A 24553-nucleotide genomic window follows, 5' to 3' on the forward strand; every position below is an offset into this window, starting at 1 on the left:
GAATAGCTCTAAGGTTTCCATAGACTTGTCACTTGTTCAGTTCGTTGTTTCACCTGTTGATTTCCATGGGAAATGGCAAGTTTGGGTGTGCTCCTCACTTCATTTGTTCCTGCAGAAGTCAAGTTCTCCCCCACAAAGTGCATATATATATATATATATATATATATATATATATATATATATGAGTATATATATACAAAGTATATATATACAAGCATATAAATAAATAAATAAATAAATAAATAAATATATATATATATATATATATATATATATATATATATATATATATATAAATATAAATATGCCTGTGATGGGAGATCCCAGCCAGGACACAATTTAAGTAGTTCCCTAAGAGTTTGTTTAAATTGATATAGCAAATAGAAAATCAGGTACTTGATGACTAGAACTTAATCATTCTTGTTTTTTTCTCTTTCCTCAATCTAGATTCAGTTATCGAAATAATCCTCTTCATTCAACCTTCAGAGTACATACCAATTCTGGATAATTTCTTACCATTTTCAAGGCTACAGCCCTAATGCATGCCTTCATCATGCTAGCCTGGACTACTGTAGTATCCCTTAACTTGTCTCTCTGCCTTGTTCTTACTCTCCTACAGTTAGTCTATTCTCAACCTAATGGCAAGAGTGTTATGTTTTTAAACCAGAAATCAGATCTTGGAACTCTCCTGTTTAAAACCTTTCAGTATCTTACATTACTGTTAGAATATAGTCCAGACTTCTTTTTTTAAGGTTTTATTTATTTCTTTTTTAGAGAAAGGGGAAGGGAGGGAGAGAAACATTGATGTGAGAAAAACATTGATCAGTCGCCTCTTACATGCCCTCAGTTGGGGACCTGGCCCTCAACCCAGCCATATGCCCCAACTGGGATTTGAACTGGTAGCACTTCGGTTTGCAGACCAGCACTCAGTCCACTGAGCCATACCAGTCAGAGTATAGTTCAGACTTTTTACCAAGGCCTACAGGAACTTCTGTGTCCTGGCTTCTATCAGCTGGCTCCAATGGTGCAGCCTTCCTGATCATCCAAGCTGGGCACTTCAGGTGTGTGACCCACCTCCCCATCTTCGGGTGGGCTGGGTACACCTTCCTGTTGTAGCAGAGCCTTTATTGCTGTTGATACATCACTGAGTGGGGTTTATCCCCAGCCCAGTCTTCTACAAGGACTGGCTGTGACCACCAACCTCTGTGGAGGATCAGCTATGCAAGGGCCAACCTCGTAGAGCAAGATTTACTTCAGCAGGCTGTTGTGGCTGCTGAGTCCATCCCTTGAGTGTGTCATTTGTGGAGATGGTTGGGTGGTGCTTTGAAGTGGTCTGAAGCTGTCTGCTGAGTGCGCTGGCTCTGGGGCCTCCCAGGAGGTGCAGGCCAAGGTCACCTGCCTCCTGTGTTCTGCCAGGGGCCGTTTGACATGAGTTACAAAGCAGTCTGCAGATGGCTGCTACTTGTGCTAGACTTGAAGGTGCCCAGGAGAGGCCAAGCTGCGAACCAAGGCTGGCTGTTGGTAGTGCTGGGCCTGGGGCCACTTAACGAGAGGTATAGGGCATAGTGAGGCAGATGCTGCTTGTTTGAAAGATTTTGGGGAAGTTTGAACATGAGCCAAGACAAGCCATTTGTATGGTGAAGCCACTAGAAACAGCTTTGTTGGGCCCCCACGTCAGGTGGGGCAGGGTCTTAGGAAGTCACCACGTGGGCTAACATTGTGAGCCAGGTTGATGGAGATTCAGGTTGTTGGTGCCCATGCGCAGGCTCTGTGGGGTGGGGTTTCAGTAAAGGAAAATGACCTTAGCCAGCACTTCAGTCTGGGAGAAAGCTGCCCCTCCTTTTCTTGGCCTGATGATGCCCTATGATTGAGTTCCTTTCTGTATGTCCCTGGTGCCTGTAGAGCTACTTCCCCAGTGCTGAAGCTCAGGAGTGAATCCTAGTAAATTTCTGTAGGGGCCTTGGGGACGAATCCTTTAAAGGGAGCCCCTGGGTCTTTAAGCGGTCCTTTGTCTCAGCCAGCCACAATTCCCACTGGGTTATACAGCCAGAAGTTATGGGGACTTTTACCTGGCACTGGAACCTTGGGCTAGGGGGCCAGGTGTGGGCCTGGGAGTCCTCGCACCTCAGCAAGGTAGCCCTCCTCATTTCTATCCACCACTGGTGTTCCTCGTCTCTGCCCCTCCTACTGGTCTTGTAGCTTTTTTTCTTTATACCCTCAGTTGTAAGAACTTCTGTTCAGCTAGATTTCAGGCAATTCTAAATGATGGTTGTTCTGTAATTCATTTGTAATTTTGATGTGGTTGTGGGAGGCTGCGAGTACCACATCTACCTACACCACCATCTTGACCAGAAGCCTGTTTTTCTTTTTTTTAAAAACAGTTTCTGTAATTGATATTATTTTTTCCTTTCACTTGTAATTCTCTTAACTTCTTAAATTAGAACCAAGTGATTATATTAAATACTTGTTTTATCAATGTAAAAGTTCTTTCTTTCTTAAGGATTAATTATTATTATTTGCTTTTCATCGCAGGAAAAACTATATTTTTATTATATAAATTTATATTGATATCATGCTGTTACTGATGGAATGCCATGGGTTAGAACATTTTATGTTAGTCTGAATATTGAGAAAATTGTTTTTTTAATTTAAAAATTTTTTTAATTTAAAAAATTTTCTTTTTTATTACCACTTATTTCCCCGCCCATGCCATCTCCTACCTCCACCCACACCCCTTCTCCACCCCTCTGCTGTAATCACCACACCGTTGTCTGTGTCCGTGGAAAAACATGTTAAGTGTAGGAAGATACTGTTGATCCTCGTTAATCAAAGTGTGGTTCATGCACGTACAACATAGTAGGGAGCTTATTTAAAGTGTACATTCTTAAGCCTCATCCCAGACCTACTGAATCAGAATATGCATGTGATTTGTATGCCTGTTGGTGTTTGAGAATCACTAGTGTAGATTGTAGAATTATTTAATTACAAAGCTAAATTGCAATTTTCTTGAATTTTTTCTTTGTATACCTAGTGAAAATTTTCAAACTTGTGTTTTCAAAGGAATAATCACACTCTCTTTGGTGTTCTGAATTACACTAAGACTCCTGGAGGGAGTAGAAGACTTCGTTCTAATATATTAGAACCTCTAGTTGACATTGAAACCATTAACATGAGATTAGATTGTGTTCAAGAACTACTTCAAGATGAGGAACTCTTTTTTGGACTTCAGTCAGGTAAATGAATATCCTCTAATTTTATAAACACAAGTTATTAGAAAATATACATTATCTTGTAAGGACACCAGTCAAGTTAAGGCCCACCCTAATGACTTCATCTTAATTTGATCACATCTGCGAAGATCCAATTTCCAAGAAAGGTCACATTCACCGGTACTGGGATTTCAGACTTCAAAATATCTCATTGGGGAATGTAATCCAACCTATAACATGGGGTAGGAGAACTATCCTTGGTACCTGGCTATTTGTTCATCGGCATAGCAGTGCAATGCTCTTCCTTAACCTCTAGGTGGAAGGGCAAGTTATATGCATTGTTCCAAATCCAGTTCTGGTTTCTAGGAGCTTCAGCTGTCTGTCTTCCATACCCCCATTCCCCAACCACCCCTCCTGGTGTTCTGGGAAGCATTTGCAGCCTGAACAGTTTGTCCTCAGTCCAATTCCCAATACTTTTTTTTTTAAAGATTTTATTTATTTATCTTTAGAGAGGAAGGGAAGGAAAGAAGGAGAGAAATATCAATGTATGGTTGCCTCTCATGAGTCCCCTGCTGGGAACTGGCCCGCAACCCAGGCATGTGCCCTGACAGGGAATTGAACCTCGATCGTATGGTTTGCAGGCCCGCACTCAATCCACTGAGCTACACCAGCCAGGGCCAATTCCCAATACATTTTAAATAGTTCCTTCAAAATCCTGGCAATATTTCAACTGTGACTGTATTTTCAATGTTGTTAAATATATTTAATATATAAATATATTTAATAAATATGTATATTTAAATATATTTAAATAAATATTAAATATTTCAAATATATCCCAGTGTATTTAGTGAAACTTTGGGAAGGGTGCAAGGAAACCATTTTTAACTGGTAATTTTTTCTTGGTTGCAGCAACATCTTATTGGCTTACCTATACCTGGTGTTCTGTGTAATACATAAATGCCAGGAGTGTTCAGTCATTTAATCATATAATATTAATCAGGCTCTATCTCTGTTTTTTCTGTCTTGACAGTTTATAATTTATCATAGCATGTAAAAAGTAGGGGAACACAAACATATAGCATGGTGGGAGATTAACTTTTATAGTTTGTTAAAATATGAGAGTCTGAACCTCATTAAAAAGCCCAGTACCTACTTTATTATAGGCATTTTATATGTATTAGAGATAAAAAGGTAAGGAAGATTAAGCTATAAATTTCTGTCCTCAAAGATCTTACATTTATGTTAGGGAAACAACTCCAGTATATGATGCAATGTGGTAGATGCAGTAATTATTGAGTATTTTATGGGAACACAGAAGGAGGAAATGGGATAACGATAGAATCCAGTGGGATTCACAGCTTTATCTTAAGGAAATGAGTAGGACTTTGACAAAAGAAGAAACCTAGAAATGACTTTCAAGACCAAGGGAACATGCCTGTGTAAAATATGTTGATGCACATGGGATAACAAAAATATTTTTTAGACGTGGTAATGGGGATAAAGATCTTGTATGAGCCCCACTGGCTGTGATCTTGAATAGTCATTACTTTCTAGATTACACTTGTTTTTCTGGGAAGTTGGGGAAGGTAGAGTCCAGATAATGTTCTACAGTTTTACTTACATTGATATAAAAAAGCTTGCTGTTTTTAAGTTTAAGGTATGGCCAATACTTATTTATGACTTGAAGCCTTGGGGAATGTAAGAAATGAGAACTGGGGTTAGCTTATTAAGGGCCTTTATATAATACTGAGAAATTTGGATCCTATCATGGAAAACTTAGGGAGCCGACAGTTCCAAACTGAGAGAGTAGTATGATCAAATCCTTATTTTAGAAAAACTATTTTGGTTGTTAGGATAGATTTGGGAAAAGGAAGAAGAACGAGACAAAAAGAGAAAGGCCAGTCTAAGTGAGAACTTTAAGAATCTAGTAGAATCACATGTAAAATGTCATCATAGCATTATGTCACATTGAAGAATATAAAAGTAGTATATACTGAGCCTGCTTACTCTAATTAAAAAATAGTTTAAATATAAATTACTGTTGAATTGCAAATTAGAAAAGGACACATTGCTAAGAGTAGACAAACTGAAAATTATCAAAAGCCTTAGCAGTTGAACAGAAAGCAAGTGACAAAACTTTTTTTTTAAGGATAACAGGTTGGAACCACTTTGTAAAATGTCAATAAGTCTACACAAAATCTTTTGAGGTTACACATTATAATGATGATAATAACCATGAGTCATTAAGTTTATTATATTTTAAGTATGAAGAGATGCATTCTTAAAAGACTTGTATGTTGAATGTCCAAGAAAAAAACAATTTGGGGATATTTAAAAGCGATAAATTATAATTTTCTATACATTTACTTTTACAGAATACTTTAAGCTGAAAAATGAGTTGAGAAGAGTAAAATAAGTTTTGAGCTCTGGTATGTGTGGGGTACTTTACAGACTTTGTCTCAATCCTCACAGCAGCCATAGGAGGTAGATGTCATTATCCACATTTAAAATTGAGAAGTTAGGTAACTTCCGGTCAGTGGTTAGGTAACCACTGACCATAAACCATGGTCAGTGGTTTATGCTTTTAAATTAATGCTTTTACGTATCAGGAAGAAAAGTTAGAGATTAAAAAGGTTGGGAGAAAATTATGGTAAGCAACATCAAAAAGCCAGAGATGCAAAGTTTCAAGAAGAACGGGTGATCAATAGTGTCAAATTTCAAGTAGTCAAATTTAATAAATGACCATTAGGATTTATTGCTTTATTCCTGGCACTTGTAAGATAGATAAAGATTATTAAAAAAATATTGCAGGTAGAACTGTTCTATTTTATTATTTCAGGATATTTTACATAGTCTATATTTTAAACTGTAACAAAATTTAAATGCTCATATTTTTGTTTATTTCAGTTATATCAAGATTTCTTGATACAGAGCAGCTTCTTTCTGTTTTAGTCCAAATTCCAAAGCAAGACACGGTATGTTTATATATACATTGTATGGTATATTTTTATACATTGTAATATAATTTGTCTGTTTAAAGATTGATTTTAGAGAGAGAAAGAGAAAGAAACATTGATTTGTTGTTCCACTTATATCTGCATTCATTGGTTGCTTATATGTACCCTGACTGGGGATTAAACTCACAACCTTGGCTCTAACCAACTGAGCTACCTGACCACGGCATGATATAACTTGTCTCAATGTAATGTAACAGTTAGAAAATGTCAAGATGTTTTGGAAAAGCACTTCATTATTAATGTCTAGATTTTTTATGCCTTTTAAAAGCAACAACTTCTGAATAAACTAAATGTTCTCTGAAAATCTTCAGCATGGAATTGCTTGCCTAAGATGAGTTATTATATTTTTCTTCAAGAATATTGATTTTAGAAAATGCAGTTTTCTGGTCATAAATATTTATTGAGAGTAGTGCTTAAAATTTCTTATTGGAAGTAGCTCTAATGTCTTTTCTTTCTATGTAATATTTATGACTATACTATTTAATGTATTATATTAAGAAAGTTTGTGTTTCTCATTATAAACATTGAAAATTCTGCAGTGTTTGAAAATGTCAATATTAAACATTTTTTCAAGTTTTACCCAAGTTCTTTGCTTTATTTGAATAAGTTTTAATTTTTCTCAATTGATTTCAGACTGCCATATAGAGTATTTGTAATAGTACATTTTTTATTCATTCAACAAGTTATTTTATTTTACCAAGCATATAAGTGTTAGGGATACTATAAAAAATAAGTCCCTAAGCCAAAGGAACTTATGATTCAGTGTGAGATTTAGGTTTAAAAAATCAGTTACAGTATAGTATTATCAAGAACTATAAGTGATCTAATATTCTACCCTACTTGCAAACTAACAAGTTAGCCTGACAGGGTTTCCTGGATGCTGACAGAAGATATGAGACTCCTGGATCAGAGAGAAAGGACTTGAGTACTCAGAGCAGTAGTAGTGGCCAGAGTATCAGGATTTTCTTATTCTGGTTCCCGAAGTCTTATTTACTATGTATAGGATGTTACAAGAGAGAACTGCTGAACTTAGGGAACCAGAATCTTTTCTAATGGGAAATGAGCATACTTGCCTGCTGTTGTGGAGGATGACACCATTTTAATCTTACAAGACTATAAGCAAACTTGCCCATTGTTCTGTATCTTTCAAGCCTGCTCATTATACAAACATCCTTGAACAGATTGTCAAAAAAAAAGGCAGTCAATGCCTCTGCTTATAAGGTAGGCAGAGATGTAGAGGCCAGCAGAGAATTGTCTCCTAATTCTTCCTGGAGATAATCTCTCTTGCTGGCTTTGAAGAAACCAACTGCAAAGATACTCTGTATTAGTTTTCTTTTTTTATGGCTGTGTAACAAATTACCACAACCATAGCAGCCTCAACTACCCATATTTGTTACCTTATAGTTTCTGTGGGTCAGGAGCCTATACACATCCTAGATTGGTCCTCTGCTTAGGGTCTCAAAGCTGCAGATACAAGTGTCCTCCAAGCTGGAAACTCGTCTGGAGTACTTGATCAACAAGGGAAGGATTTGCCTCCCCACTTATGTGGTGTTGGCAGTATTTAGTTCCTTGCAGCTGTAATGTTCAGAGCAGCTTCTTCAAGCTTACAAGGCAGGGAAAGGTTGAAGAGGGAGACAAAAAAGAAAAAACAAGGAGGAAATCGCTAGTGATATAAGAGGTTAAGAGAGTGCCTAGGTGCTTATAATAAGACAACCTTTCTACACCAGGATTTCTCAACCTTGGCAGTGTTGACATTTTGGGCTGGATAAATCTTGTTGTCCTGTGCATTGTTGGATTTTTAGCAACATCCCTGGGTTCTACCTGCTGGATACACTAGCATCCCCAGAATTTTAACAATCAGATGTCTTTGGGCATTGCCAAACATCTCAACAGGCCAAAATTTCCCCTAGTGGAGAACCACTGCTGTACATACTCTAAAGGATAGAGGTCAAGTGATTGTCCATGTGTCCTCAGAGTAAGACCCCTGCTTTACAAAACTCCATATTTCTATCAGTAAGAGTTAGTTGAAGCCTTCGAGTTTTTCCTGCTCTGTCAAGACCTTCCTCCCACCAGTCTTTACTTTTATTGTTTGTGTGAACCAATGTTTCTATGAGTCAGTACTTACTTTTCTTCCCCATTTTTAGAATTAAAGTTATTGGGGTGACACTGGTTAATGATATCATATAGATTTCAAGTGTACAGTTTTATGACACATCATCTCTGTTCACCACCCAAAGTCAAATCTTCTTCCCTCACCACATATTTGACTCCCTTTACCAATCCCTAAGCCTGCCATTCCCTCTGTTAAACACCATAATGTTGTTTGTGTCTGTGAGTTTTTGAATGTTTGTTTTATTTGTTGCTTTCAGTTTTATATCGTATGGTTTTGGGTTTTTTTCATATTTTTTCTGTGGCAAGAGGTTCTCAAGATCCACCCATGTTGTGGCAGTATTTCATCTTTCTTGTGGCTGAGTAGTATTCCATTGTATCACCATGTCTTTTTTATCCAATCCTCTTAAGAGGACACTTTGGTTGTTTCCAGGTCTTGGCCACCATGAATAATACTGCCATGAACAGAGTACATATATCTTTACAAATAAATGTATTTGCTCTTGAACCATCAGGAATAATCTCTTCTTGACCTTATCCCTATTCGTGTAAATCACCACCACAAGAAGCCTAGTACTCTTAAAGTATTCCTCATTTTGGACTCTACTTCCATCTGTCTCTGTACATCAGCTTTCCTGTCTTTATTTTTGCTTTATCCGTTTTATGACATCCTTTCATTTTTCTTTCTGGCACTCAAGGTCAGTTATGGGCAAAATCTTTATTCCTTACCTTCTTCCTCAAACGGAAACCTGTCTCTTTTGTTGTGACTCCTGTTTCACAGACCTCTTAAGTAGTGCTCATTCTCTTCACATTGCTCCTACTGGGGAGGTTAGAGTGTGTGTTCTCCTTGCTGCTTGTTGCCATTCAGATTCCTATTCCTAAAAGTCACTGGCTTTGACTCTCATGTAGCCAGAGGTCCCTTAAAGCTACCCAGCAGTCATTCTATATTTTTCTTGTTATGCTCTGAGAAACTATTTCAATCCATCTTCTTTCTTCTTCAGCCTTCACTACCTCTCTGGCAGTGATGGCAAAAGCCGTTTTCTCTATCTTTTGGGTGCACAGCTACACTGTGTTTCTCAGACTCCCTTCTGGGAGAAGTAACTGAGTTTTGTCTAGTGGAATGTGAGTAGAAGTGATAAGTGCCAGCTTATGTCTTATCCATAGAGAATTCACTCTTTCTGCCTCTTCTAAATAGATGCAGAGAATCCAGTAGAGGGATAGTGAAGCCACAAGATAGAAGGATCCTGGGTCTTTAAATGGCAGTATGGAACATTGTCCTCCCACACACATCAGAACCACATCAAAATTTGTATGAACAAATGATAAGATATTGTTATATTAAGTCTTTGAGATTGGGGGTGTATGTTCTAGGACTTGGTGTTATTTTACCTTAATACCAGTTCCTTCCCCCACCCCATTCTACACCGATGATGACCTTGCTTCCTTCTTCACTGAGAAAAGTGAAGAAATCAGAAGAGAACTTCTACAAGCTCCTGTGACTACGTTTATCTACACTTAGCAGCATGTATCTTCTCTCATTACTGTGGATAAACTACCTGTCCATTCTCCTGGCTAAAGCCAACACTCTTACTTGTGTCTTTGATTCCTTGACTTCTTACCTTTGCAGGGGACAGTACTTCAGAATATTTCCTGTGTTGCTTGTGTCAGTTTCCCTCTTCTACTTGTGTTTTTTTCATCAGCATACAAACATGCGGTTATTATTCATTAAAACAAAAAAAAATTCCCTTATTTTACTTTCCCTTCTACTTCTTCCCTATTTATCTTTCTCTTTACAAAAAAATTCCTTGAAAGAATTACCTGTAATCGATACCTGTAATTATGCTTTTTCTCTCCTAGACCCATCGCAATCTGGTTTTCATCATCACTATTCTACTAAAGCAGCTCTTGTTAAGGCCACTGATAATCTCCGCATTGCTAAAGCAAATAGTTAATAGAAATGCTGATCATACTTCACCTACTGGCAAAATTGGAAGAACACAATGTTTTGCTTGAACTGTTTTCTCCATTTGCCTTAGTACCTTTTCCTTCTTTTCTTCCTACCTTTCTTTGCATTTTTAGACCCACGAAACGTAGAGAAATGTACACATAGAAAACGGCAGAGAACAACAATGCAGTGCTCATTGATTTCTTACAAAGTGAACATCTGTGTAATGATTACCTAGGTAGAGAAATAGGTATTACCATTACTTCAAAAATCCCTCCTTCTGGTTCTTCCCATCATTATTCTGTCTGACCCTCCAAAAAATCCCCCAAGTTTTAATAATCACACTCGTTTTTCTTTATAATTTTGCCTGCTTTTAAATCTTTGCATATAACCATTCAGTTTTTATTTTTTATATCTGGATTCTTATAGTCAATATTATGTTTATGGCATTTAGTCATGTTGCTGCATGTAGCTGTAGCACACTTATTCCCACGCTGTATGGTATTTCACTGTATGAATATTTCATTACTCCTTTCACAGTTGTTTGACTTTTTGAGTTGTTGACAGTTTTTGGCAGTTGGAAATAATGCTGGTAAACCATCTTGTACCTGTTTCTTAATACAATTGTGTGCACATTTTTACTAGGTTCATAGTTATGAATGGAATTTTGGGGTCATGGAATACATCTTCAACTTCAGGAGATAGTGACAGAATGATTGCCAGAATGTTTTCCACAATCATTGCACAATTTATGGTCTCATCAGCAGTGTATCAGAATTCTCATTGTTCTTTCCCCAAACCTGATATTGTCAGCTTTAAAATTTTAGCCATAAATTGGTAAATAATGGTATTTTATTGTGGTTTTAATTTGCACTTTCCTATTAATGAAGATGAACACACTTTCAGATGTATATAGACCATATGAATACATTTTGTGAAAGTCTTTTTGTTCAAGTCTCTTGCCCATTTTTCTCTTGGGTTGTTTATCTTCTTTTGATAGTGTAGAGCTTCTTTTTACATTTTTAAAATTTTTAAATTTTTAAAAAGTTTTATTCATTTATCTTTAGAGGGGAAGGGAAGGAAGGAGGGAGAAAAATATCAATGTATGGTTGCCTCTCATAAGTCCCCTGCTGGGAACTGGCCTGCAACCGATGGCATGTGCCCTGACTGGGAATTGAACCGCAATACCTTAGTTTGTAGGACTGTGCTCAATCTACTGAGCTACACCAGCCAGGGCATCTTTGTATATTTTAGATACGAGCCCTTTATTGGTTCTGTGTTGCAAGTATATTTGCTTACTTTTTAGTTTGCTTTTTCCACTTTTTGGTTTGGATGCTGTTGGTGTACCACCCGTGTCCCCTAGGCATTCTGTTTTGTACAAGGAGAGCTTCTACTGCAAGCAGCTGCAACGTACTGCCTGAGGACTTTCTCTAGCCACCGGAGAGATCGGAGTTGTTGCTCTGGCAATAGGTTGTAACTGATACTGGACTAGATGGATAAATATCCATTTTCTTACCTATGGAGATAGCTTCTGAAGCCTACCTTACACCATCTTTGATAGGTCTCTAGCAGGATGGAGCCATAGTACCATGCAGTAGTAGTAGCATTATCAGTGCATCCTGTTTTGCTGTCCTCTTCCCTTCTTATTTCCGTACTCCCTTGCCTGTGCCTACTGAACTTACTTTTCAAGTAAATTATTTGCCCTCAAATTCTAGTTTCTCAAAGTTGGCTTTTGGAACTGGTCTTGGGTCATGGTATCTTTTGCTGAAAAGAGGTTCTTAGTTTAAATGTAGTCTAACTTATGTTTTTTTCTTTGTAGTTAGTATTTGTTTTATGCTGCTTAAGAAGTCTTTATCTACCCCAATGTCTTTGATTGCACCCATGGAATTTTAACTTACAGAAATGACTGAGTAAGGCTAGTGCCTTTAAAAGAAGATTATTATTCCTTGCTATTCCTGCAAAGAGGAAGCATGCCTCTCAGGGCCACATGGGAAAGTACCAGGGTTGGTCAGGAGTTGAAAGGAGTGAGGATAAAACATTGCAAAGTATTATGGGAAGTTGTTAGTAGAAACATCCCCTAGTGAGTAGAAAGCAAGACACAAATGTGGGAGTTTGTGGTTGGAGGGCTTAGAATAAGATTTTTATGCACCCATCAAAGCCAGATTATGGGGAGTATGTGAACAACCTGAGGCATTAGTTTGGCCCTGTGATTAACAGATGCCATGTAATTAATTATGAAATTTATAAAAACAAATTAGAACACCCAAGGTAATGAAGATATTTTTTTTTGTTATGTTCCAAATATTTTATTGCTTTAATTTTTATATTTAGATCTACAATATGCCTGGCATTGATTTTTGGATGTGGTGTGAGGAAGGAGCTACATTTTATTTTTCTTATATGAATTCATAATTGTATTGGCACCATTTTATGGAAATACTGTTCTTTCCCATACTGTTCTATAGTCAACGTTCATCATAAATCAAGTACCCATATTATGGGGTCTAATTCCAGACTGTCCTTTTGCTTCTTTGGTTTCTGTCTGTTCTGGTGCTGATACCACAGTTTCTTAGTTACTCTAACTTTGTTATAAATTGATATTTGTTAGATTTAGTCCTTTCATCTTATTCTTGTACAAGAGTATCTTGGCTACTTTGGAAGATGTTCTCCTTTGGAAGTAGTGATAATAATTGTCTTCTGTGTGGTAAATTTTGTTTCTTTTTAATCTTCCAGTTAGTTTAGAAATCCATTATAAGAGAGCATGAGATAACTTGTTTTAGGGCTAAAAACTTCCACTTTGATATTTCTTCTAAACTGACCCATATGGTTACAGAACAGGTCAGGTACTGTGTATGAAATGGGGATAAAGGTCAGAGGTTAGAAAAGGAAACAGTTCCATATCAATTACTATTACAGCTTAATAGTAATATCCTAAAAGTGCTTGTCAGTGTTTGTAAATTAGTTCATCTGCAAGAACATCTTCATTTCCTCAGGTTTAGTACCACTGCTTGATGTTAGAGATAGTACTACAGTATAATTTGTAAAAACTTTATTTATAAAATTTAGAATGCTGGTGTTGCCTTATTTTGAAAACCTGTATTTAATTTGGATGCCTGGAGTTAGGAAAGTTGTTTTACTTGAACAAACAGGAACCAATGAGGGAAATTTGTATTGTTCTGTAATCTGGAATATTTGGATTCAGTTTTTCAGATCATCTCTCCACAAATACTTTTTGTGCCTTTTTCAATTAATCCTAGTCTCTTCGTACTGCTCAGAATTGAGATGTACCTCCTGTTACTACTATGGGTTAACATGGTGAAACCAAAGTGCTTGAATAGAAATGGAAATTATGGATCCGTTGACTTGAACTCTTTTCACTGTCACACTTTCAGGAAACTAGGCCACTAGTCTCATTATGATGGACTGGTAATTTCTAAACAGTGTGTAAGCTGGCAGTCATGCTGGCTAGGTCAATACATACAAATGTGTGAAATATGGTAAGCGTAGAACATTTTAGAGGAAAACCCATTTTTGTATTAAATACTTATGATCTCCACATTTGGATTTTTATGTTAATAGGTTAATGTAGCTGAATCAAAGATAACAAATTTGATATACCTAAAACATACCTTGGAACTTGTGGATCCTTTAAAGGTAATTTTATGTATGTATTGTGCAAAACATGCCTAGGCATCAGTATTTTTTAATTTTTTGTTTTGAAAAAATTTTAAATGTAGAGAAACTTGTAAGAATAGTATAATTAATTCCCATATTCTCTCTCTTTACATTCAACACACATATTATTATCCTTACTATTATTATTCTTACTGAACTGTTTGAGAATAGGTTGTAGTACTTAAATACTAAAGTGTATACTCTAAGAACAAGGATGTTCTCTTACATAAACACATGATTATACAATTCAGGATATGCAGCATTAATACACTACTATTGTATAATGGATAGCCTATATTGAAGTTGTCCTAAAATGTTCTTCATGTATTTTATTCCTGCTACAGTGTCTAGTTCAGAATCTTGCACTGTATTTAATGTCGTATTTTTAATACTCCTTTGAATTGAAAAGTTTCTAGCATTTCTTTGTCTCTTAGGATATTGACATTTTGAAGAGTAAGGATCAGTTGTTTTTTAGGATATTCTTCAATTTGTATGATTGTTTTTCCTGATTAAATTTGGCTTATTCATATTTGGCGGTAATGCTCTATAAAAATGTTATATCTTTCTCTTGATGTCATTTCTCTATGCATCAATAGAGATTAACTTTGATCAATTTCTTCTCTTTAAAATTTTATGTATGGAGAGATACTTTGAAACTGTAAATATCCTGTTTTTCATCAACTTTTCACTCATTTATTTTAATATTTACTGAACTTTTACCTGAAGTAATTGTTATTCTGATGGTCCAAAATGGCAGTTTTCTCACCAGTTTTTAAACACTGTCTTGTGCAAAACATTTGTAAAATACAAGTGACAGAAAGAACTACTTTTGTAAAAGAAAAATAATGACAAATGTGGAGGAGTTTTACAGAATTCATTTTAATAAATATATATAATGAAAGCAATTTGGCAAAGATTTCAAAAGTATTGTTATCTCTCTTAAAATGAAAGAGGTATAGTAATAAATCTTCCCCTTCAATTGGCAGATTTACTGAAACAAATTTTAAATTTTGAAATTTCAAAGCCAAAGTAAAAGCCAAAGAAATTTATTATAGGAAAAGTTTATAGCAAATGAGAAACAAAATACTAATTTCTGTCATCATAGTATACTTATATAATTTTTAAAGAAAATATTGGAATTAAGTGGAAATAAGGAAAATGACCCCCAAACAGAAATCAAAGTGGTTAATAAATAGTACCAAAAATGCTTAATCTCACTAAAAATTAAAACCATAATTTTTATCTTTCAAAGAAGCAAAGATTATTTTCTTTCTTAATGGATGTAACTAATTGCTGAGAGAGCAGTGAGACAGGCAGCTAGCTAGCTTGTAGGAGTACAATTATGCCTTTACTGGAAAATTTCGAAACAGATGTCTTTTTTGAATTTAAAATTTTTTCCATTTCTTAAAAGACTTTATTTATTTTTAGAGAGAGGGGAAGGGAAGGCGAAAGGGACAGAAACATCATCAGTTTGGTTACCTCTTGCATGCTCCCAACTGGGGACCGGGTCTGCAACTCAGGCATGTGCCCCGATGGAGAATCAAACCAGTGACCTTCCTGTTCACATGTTGGTGCTCAATCCACTGAGCCACACCAGCCAGGACTAAAATAGATGTCTTTGATCCTGTAATACTACTTCTAGAAAGACATCTGAAAGGACTCTTAAGAAATGTTGACCAAGATTTATGCCCAGTGATGGTCATTGTAGCATTATGTATATTAGAATATAAGTAGCATAGTACTCCAGGAAGTAGGGGAAGAGACTTTTATTCCCACAGGGTGGAATACATAATAGGAATTAGTTAAAATTTTTGCTATAGAAAGTTTTTAATGTGTATGATATAGTATTAAGTGGGGGAGAAAAGGAGCATGCAGTGATGTAACTTTTTGATTTAGAGAAGTGACAGGAAATGTACAATAATATTTAGACTATCTTTGGAGGGGTGATAGAATTATGAGTGATTTAAATGTTTTTCCTTAAACTTTTATGAATTTTTTAGCTTTATCACTGTGTAAATATTATTTTTCATTCATAAGCAAAACATTCCCATTGCCTCATAACAAACTAAAATACCAGTTTAAATATGTTTTCTCCTTCTCTTTTCTGTTTATTCAAGTAATGACTATTTACAATTTTCATTGAGCAAAATAAAATACTTTCTTTTATCATATACAGATGGAGAAAGCACTTTTTTAGTTTAATGTAAATTTAATGCAAAATTTGGAATTATATGTACAGTATTCCCAATGGACAATGATAGCTGTTTAAGTATTGTACCTACCTCTAATAAGCAGATAGATGTTAGCAATTAGTTGGTAGGCAAGAAAAATGGAGGCCACTTATTATCCCTGTGCTCTTTACATGGAAAACAGAAAAGATACTGTCCATCCTCACTTACATACCTAAAATATATTTTATGAGTATAAATGAGAAGATAAGCAAGAATGTATTTGGTAAGCTGTAAAGTATTAAACAAATGTAAAATGCTGTGTATGAATAATGTCATAATTTATTATCCTTAACTTTATTTTATTCTTTAATAGATTACTCTGAAGAACTGTAACATGCCTTTATTAAGAGCTTACTATGGATCCTTGGAAGATAAGAGGTCTTTTTGTCACTCAGCTGTTAATGAAATATCAGATTTTCCCTTTCTTCCTAATTGTAACTGATTTTAAGTTCTCCATTTATATTCCATAGAACAATTACTTCAGCTTTGGTTAATAGACTCTTTAAACTAGTAATCAAAATTCTAACTATGTTTTCTGTCTTATAAATACCAATAAGCAGGGTAACAGCACACTGAGTATTTGTGTTAGAGTAGCATTAAAAATTGAACTCATATACAATTTTAATGTCTTTTGTTAGCTATTTTCTGTGGAAATACAAATATAAAAAAGTATTTTTCTCTTTTGTTAAATCATGAAAGGCCTAATAGAACCAAAACTAGCAGATATGACTACTGAATAAGATCTAAATATAATTTAATTTTAATATTGTTTTTAGCACTAGGAACTTGGTTCTTAACCAGAAAGACTTATGATACTTAACAACTCTTATTATATTGATTTAAGCATCAGATTTTCTGTAAGGCTACAAACGGAGGTTCATAATAAAACTGAATTAATTGCAAATAAAATACAGAACAGAATAAAACAAAAGGTTAGGGAAACAGGTGTTACCAGACTTCTGGTTTACATGATTATTGTACTTAATGACTTTTATACTGTCTCATAATATATATTTAGTCTCCCTTACCTCAACTGAGTGAGAGAACCATATGTTAATTCTTCTTTGAATCTTTGCATCTAACACAGAGAATAATACATGATATGAATAAATGTTTATTGAGCAATGAACACGAAGCCAGAATTTTTGTGACAGTTGTTCAAGGGTGTACTTTATATTCGTGGGCACATTCAGTATGTATAGTTTGGGAGCTCACGGGCAGCATAGAATTGTTCTTGGTGGCCTTCTGTTGTTTTACGAGTCTAGGCCTAGCCAACAAAGTAGTTTCAAATTGACATGGTCACAGTTCTAACTTAGATAAATTTAAATTTAAAACAGTGATTTAAGAAAATGTTATTTGCTATCATTAACTATGACTCAAATTATAGATTATAACTTTTTGACTTACTACCTATAATGTTCTTTTTTAGGTTTGGAATCATACTTGAAAAGATTAAAACAGTAATTAATGATGATGCAAGATACATGAAAGGATGCCTGAACATGAGGACTCAGAAGTGCTATGCAGTGAGGTCTAACATAAATGAGTTTCTTGACATAGCTAGAAGAACATATACAGAGATTGTAGATGACATAGCAGGTAATTTAATTACTTGAGCATATATTTTTTGTTTTTTAGAAATAAAACAGGTTTTTTAGACACTGCTTTTTTGCTGATGATAACTTGCCATGCATATATTTAATTTATGTTTTTGTTATCAGAATAGGTGAGGTTAAAACATACTGTCATTTATGGAATTTTTTTTTTAAATGAAGATTTCGAAGTGTTGTAATATGTCTGTTTTCTCCTCTAAAGTTAAATAAAGTGGTGCTTCACACATTGTGTAGATACTATACAAAAAATGCAGGCTGTCAGTACTAAAGGATTTCAGTGGAGGGAGAGAGATCATTTGTGTCCAGAAGAAGTGGCATTTGAACTAGTACAGTAATTTAACAAATAAAGGGGTAGGTAAAAGTCAGTTTACAGCTGTAAGTATATGAAATGCAGAGTTTATTCTTGTATTATTCATTAATTGTTGTATTATTTTCCAAATGAACAACTGTAAACCTACTTTTACCCATTCCTATATTTACTGAGCTCTGAGTAAATAAATATAGACACTGTTCTGGGTACTGGGAATACACAGGAAAAGACAAAACCTCTGTCCTCATAAAGTTTATGTTGTAGTAGGGGAGACAGACATTAAAAAATACACCCATATACATACCTGTGTGTGTAATTATGTATATTAATATTGATATGTATAAACTACATACATCTTATAACTTCACATGAATATAAAATATGAAGAAAAATAATAGCAGGTTAGAGGGATCAGAGAGACTGGGTATTGAGGCACAGGGGATGGGACTGTTTTTAGTAGGTAGAGTAGCCTAGAAGGAATTTTACCCACTAGCAGTATATAAACTGAAGCACAGAGGTATCAGGAAACCTCAAGGGATAGTGAAGAAATTTGTTAGGATTGAGCAGGGCATTCTCTTATGGAACTGGTAAGAGATATATTCATAAATGTATACTGGAGACCAGAATTTAGTCTTTAAAGGTTAGGAGTTTGGATTTTTCCCCAGAAAAAATGAAGAGAACTCTGATGTTTTTGCTCTGTGGCGCGAAATTGATCAAGAAGATGTGTTGAATGGATTTGAGTGGAGCTGTGGAGACAGGGAGACCATTTTAATCTATTACAAATTAAAACATTATTCGGGGTGAGAACTATGCATATGAGCAGAGAGAAAGACAAAGACTGAAGAAGGAGTTGATAAGAATTATTAATTGCGTAGATGTAGCCAAGGCAAAGGGGAATGTGGCCACTAGTGCTCATTGAGATCTGTCTCCTGAGAATGGTGGTTCTACTGAGAAAAGCAGGAACATTGTTGGAGAACCTGCTTTAGGAATAAAGATGTTAATTTTCTCAAGTAATATACAAAGCATTAGTGGTCATCATATTAAAAATATAAATTTCAGCCCTGGCTGGTGTAGCTCAATGGATTAAGCGGGGGCCTGTGAACCAGAGGATCGAGGTTCGATTCCCAGTCAGGGCACATGCCTGGGTTGCAGGCTAGTTCCCAGCAGGAGATGCACTAGAGGCAACCATACATTGATATTTCTTTCCCTCTTTCCTTCCCTTCCCCTCTAAAGATAAATAAATAAAATATTTAAAAAGAATAATAATAAATAAATTTAGAACTCTGTACTTAGCATGAAGTTGATAGGGAGATTTGGATACTTTTTAATTTTTATTTAATGAATCACCAATTTCCTTTTTGGAATACTTTGTTTTATAATATATGTTTGATAGAAGGAATTTCTCGTGAATTAATTATTGCAATAATTTAAGTGTTTATTCTCTTTTCAAAAATGTAGAATGAGTAACGAGTCAAAACTAATATTCCTAAGACAAGAGTCTTGGTTTTATTTATTTTTTACTTATATTTTATTGATTATGCTGTTACAGTTGTCCTGATTTTCCCCTTTGCCTCCTTGCACACAGCACTCCCCAGTCCCTCAGGTAATCCCTTCACCTTTGTTCACATCTGTAGGTCATGCATGTAAGTTCTTTGGCTACTTCATTTCTTATACTTCACATCCCCATGGCTATTCTGTAGCTACCTATTTGTACTTCTTAATCTCCTCACCTCTTTGCCCATTCTTCCACACGCCCCCCATCTGGCAACCATCAAAATGTTCTCTGTATCCACGATTCTGTCTCTGTTCTTCTTGTATGCTTAGTTTATTTTTTAGATTAAATTGTTGATAGATATGTATTTGTTGCCATTTTTATCTTCTTTTTCTTAAATAAGTCCCTTTAACATTTCATGTAATAATGGTTGGTGATGATGAACTCCTTTAGCTTTCTCTTGTCTGGGAAGCTCTTCATCTGCCTTTCAATTTTAAATGACAGCTCTGCTGGGTAGAGCAATCTTAACTGCAGGTCCCTGCTTTTATGACTCTGAATATTTCTTGCCAATTCCTTCTAGCCTGCAAAGTCTCTTTTGAGAAGTCAGCTGACAGTCTTATGGGAACTCCCCTGTAGGTAACTGTCTGCTTTTCTCTTGGGGCTTTTAAGATTCTCTCTTTACCTTTAACCTTTGGCATTTTACTTGTGATGTGTTAATTCACAGTTAACAGTTTGGGTAGGCTGGGAAGTTCGGTAGGACTGAGTCCCAGGGGATCTCCAGCCTGGGGCAACAGTGTTAGCCAGGTTGATGGAGTCTGGAGTCTCAGATATGGCACCTGCCTGCCATCTCTGTGGCTCTCTGTAGAGGCAGGTTCAGAAAAGGGACAATGGCCTTTGCCCTTTGCCCTCATTTCTGTCTGGGAGAAAGCTGTCTCCCAGCTGTGCCCTGATGTCAGACCCTTCCATTCCTCCCTCTGTGCCTGGTGCTTTTGAAGCTCCTACCCTGGTGCTGGAGCTCTGAGGAAGTTAAGTCTGAGTAAGTCTGTGTGTGGGTTCTTTAAGAGGAACTGCCGAGGACTGTAAAAGTTTTTTCCACTGACTTAATCCCCACTGGGTTTTGTAGCCAGTAGTTATGAGGACTTATCTTCCTGGCACTGGAACCCTGGGAGCCTGAATTGGGTCTGGGACTCCTCGCTCTTGAGATATCACTCCCAATTTTTTATCCACCACACATGGATGTAGGACCAGCCCATTCCATGTCTCCACCCGTTCTACCAGTCTGGATGGATGTGGTTTCTCTAATTCCACAGTTGCCAGACCTCTATTCAGCTACATTTCTGATGGTTCTGAGTGATGGTGGTTTTATATTTTAGTGCAATTTTAATGTGGTCGTGGGAGGAGGTGAGCCATGTTTATCTATGCTGCCATGGTGACCCAGTTTTATTTTTTAATTTTAATTTTTACAATTTCTTTTACTGTCAAAATACCAGCCAAAATGACTACCTTTGCTCTATGATTTTTGTTCTGAAAAGAATACTTAACCAAGTATTTTAGACATTAAAAATCTTTACAGTTTAAAAATATAACCAGACCTTATTATTTATCTATAAAATAACAAGCAAAAAGCATGTGACATTTTAAAACAAAAAGAATAATTTTTTAATTAAAATCTTTGTGTTTTTGTTTTTTCTGGTCACTAGGAATGATATCACAACTTGCAGAAAAATATAGTCTTCCTTTAAGGACAAGTTTTAGCTCTACTAGAGGATTTTTCATCCAAATGACTGTAGATTGTACGGCCTTACCCAATGATCAGCTTCCTTCAGAGTTTATTAAGGTATACTTTAGAGCTTGTTTAGGAAATTATTGTTTCTGATTTTATAGGATTACACCTACATACTTCTATTTTTAGACATTCTTTGAGTTTTACTTGCCAAATTTCTGAATGTTATGTGTATTGCATCTCTTACCTACTAATCTAACAGCTATGCTAATCTGAGTGATTTAGAAGCTTTCTTTTTAAAATGATTTTATTTATTTATTTTAGAGAGAGGGGAAGGGAGGGAGAAAGAGAAACATCAATGTGTGTTTGCCTCTCATCTACCCCCAACTGGGGACCTGGCCTGCAACCCAGGCATGTGCCCTGACTGAGAATTGAACTGGTGACCCTTTGGTTCACAGGCCAGCACTCAATCTGCTGAGCCACACCAGGCAGGGCAGAATTTTTTTTTCCAAGAGGAATGCTAAACAGTGCTTCCCACAGTTCTGGAAGTTTGATATGGTAGAAAAGAGAAGAGGCGGGGAGGGGAGAGAAGGGAGGGAGGGAGAAGTAAGGAGAATAAAGTTCAAAAGTTATTTTTGATCAAAGAAATTTGGAAAATACTGTACCATCTCATTTTAGGTAGTTCTCCAACACACATTTACATATTAAAGGTTAAAATTCATGAAGTAGAGAAATCTACTTAACTTACTGTTATCCAATATTGCCAAACTTTTAGACCAGGGAAATATTTTTTCATATACACATATTAACTCCTCCATAATATAGCAGTTTGGGGAAATCTAACCCACTGTTATCTTTGCTCTCTCTGTTTCTAGGGAGTCCCTTTTGATAAAAACATTCCATTTAAATTTGGCAGTTTTAAAATACATGCTGTATTACCAAGTAATGTGGATGGGTGAAGAATGGAATGGGAGGAGACTTAGTAATGGGGTTGGAGATCGAGTGACGTTCAGTTATGGGGCGAGGCCTGACACGGGTCAGAGGGGGAGTGAGGACTGCGGGTGTGTATCCTGCACATTACTTGGTAATAAGATGTAGCATTTTAACATCCTATGTGGTCATTTTAAGACCTATAAAAATAGTCGTGCCTGATGGACTAGGTAAAAAATTCTGCTTTAACTTTAGAAGTGATGTTTTTCTCATTCACAGACACTTAGGACTTTATCTGTGAAACTATATCTGAAAAATTAAAGTGATTAACCTGAATACCTATATTTTTATTGCTCGATATCCATATATTTTATTTCATAGGAGTGTACATGTATCTTGACTCTTACTGTTTAATTTCTGAACAGATTTCTAAAGTGAAAAATTCTTATAGCTTTACTTCAGCAGATTTAATTAAAATGAATGAAAGATGCCAAGAATCTTTGAGAGAAATCTATCACATGACTTACATGTAAGAGCATTTAGAATTTTTGTTAAAAAATATATTTATTTATTTATTTATTATTATTTATTTTTATTTTTTTTTAAGATTTTATTTATTTATCTTTAGAGGGGAAGGGAAGGAGAGAGGGAGAGAAACATCAATGTATGGTTGCCTTTCATGCGTCCCCTGCTGGGAACTGGCCTGCAGGGAACCGGCCTGCAACCCTAGTATGTGCCCTGACTGGGAATCGAACCGCGATTGTCTGGTTCACAGGCCTGCGCTCAGTCCACTGAGCTATGCCAGCCAGGGCTAGAATTTTTGAATATTAAATTAAATTGGTTTAATTTGATGTACTGTAATTTTATTAATTGACATTTTGACTGCAGAATAAATGTCAGCAAAGAAAAGAACATTCCTGGACAAAGTTAAACTTTTCTCTTTGTGATTGGGAATAGTGAGCCTCACAGAAGCTTTAGTGCAAATCTAATTGCCAAATAACACATTGTTACTGAAACTTCCACCATAATGTAGAACTTGGCATATCATGGGCTTACTGTGAGTTTCATTCAGTTCAGTCTTTTTCTATGCTGTGTAAGCCCTTCCACTTCTTATGCCTTACCACTTACACAGCAACATCACAGTACTGCCAGTCTCTTGCCATTCATGAAACAGTAGCAACACTGCTAGAAAGAATAAATAGGACATTTAGATTTGGTGATCTGAGATGATCTGAGATGATGAAAGCCCACATTGGGCTTTCAAAACAATTTAGGGCATAGATCACAGAGATGACAAGACATAGCACATTTTGGGAACATATTTTCCCTTGTAAGGGAGAAATTTTTATGTTATATCACAATTGTGATAACTGCCACATAAAAGCTTAAAGAATTATATTGTTAGACTGTGTGGATGTGAGAGAGAGAGATAGAGAAAGTATATATGAGTGAAAGAAAATATGTGATAGGTTTTGTGGTGAATTTTAACATGTAGAATCAAAAATTATTAGCAGATAGGATCTGTTGAAGTATTGTAAGGACTTACATAAAAATATTTTCATCAGTAAGTTTATTTTATTAAGATTTAATTAAAATCAGTTGTTGCAAAAACATGGTGCTAAAATACCAGAAGACTTCTTTGCTACTAAGTAGCTATGACCTCAAATATGAACTTCAGTTTCCTCATGTCTGCAGTGAGACAGTAGAACAATAGAGTATCTTTAGTGAACAACTCAAATGTGAATGTTATTTTACCTCAGGCAATGAATTTAATATTGTTTTACAATTACATTGTACACTCATCTTAGAAAGTATCACTTATCTTACCAAAAATGTACTTCCAGGATAGTGTGCAAGCTGCTTAGTGAGATTTACGAGCATATTCATTGTTTATATAAACTGTCTGACGCCGTGTCAATGCTGGACATGCTGCTGTCATTCGCTCACGCCTGCACTCTCTCTGACTATGGTAAGTTACTGTCTGTGAAGTAAAGATGTTGCATACTGCAATTTGTATTCCATTCAAGCAATTTTACATAACAATTATGAATGTTTTATATTTTTTACCTGAAATATAGTCTCTTGCCTCTGGTCTTAGATTCACTCACAATAGAGAAACTGAAATTACCCTTAAAATTTATTTTAAAAGTCAGAAAATTATTTACCAAGAAATTGATAAATCAGAAGAAAAAACTGCAAGAAATTTTAGAGGTTCCCAGAATAAGAAAGACTACATAGCTTTCTCATTGGTGACAATGACAATGATCCAAATTTATAAAGTTTCAATCTGAAGACT

At 35.7% G+C, this 24553-nt stretch overlaps 1 protein-coding gene across 1 annotated transcript in view; it reads left to right on the plus strand.

The window, feature by feature from the left end:
• Window positions 1-24553, plus strand: part of MSH4 (mutS homolog 4) — a 73359-nt gene that overhangs the window by 26774 nt on the left and 22032 nt on the right. Inside the window, exons 7-14 of the mRNA XM_037132822.2 lie at window positions 3061-3233; window positions 6120-6187; window positions 13863-13937; window positions 16503-16567; window positions 17619-17788; window positions 21305-21441; window positions 22683-22786; window positions 24102-24226. Coding sequence (XP_036988717.2) covers window positions 3061-3233; window positions 6120-6187; window positions 13863-13937; window positions 16503-16567; window positions 17619-17788; window positions 21305-21441; window positions 22683-22786; window positions 24102-24226 — 917 coding nt within the window. The remainder of the gene's footprint in view (window positions 1-3060; window positions 3234-6119; window positions 6188-13862; window positions 13938-16502; window positions 16568-17618; window positions 17789-21304; window positions 21442-22682; window positions 22787-24101; window positions 24227-24553) is intronic.

Source organism: Artibeus jamaicensis, unplaced genomic scaffold, assembly GCF_021234435.1.
Source record: "Artibeus jamaicensis isolate MK-2021 breed Jamaican fruit bat unplaced genomic scaffold, CSHL_Jam_final scaffold_1019, whole genome shotgun sequence".
Classification (NCBI taxonomy): Eukaryota; Metazoa; Chordata; class Mammalia; order Chiroptera; family Phyllostomidae; genus Artibeus; species Artibeus jamaicensis.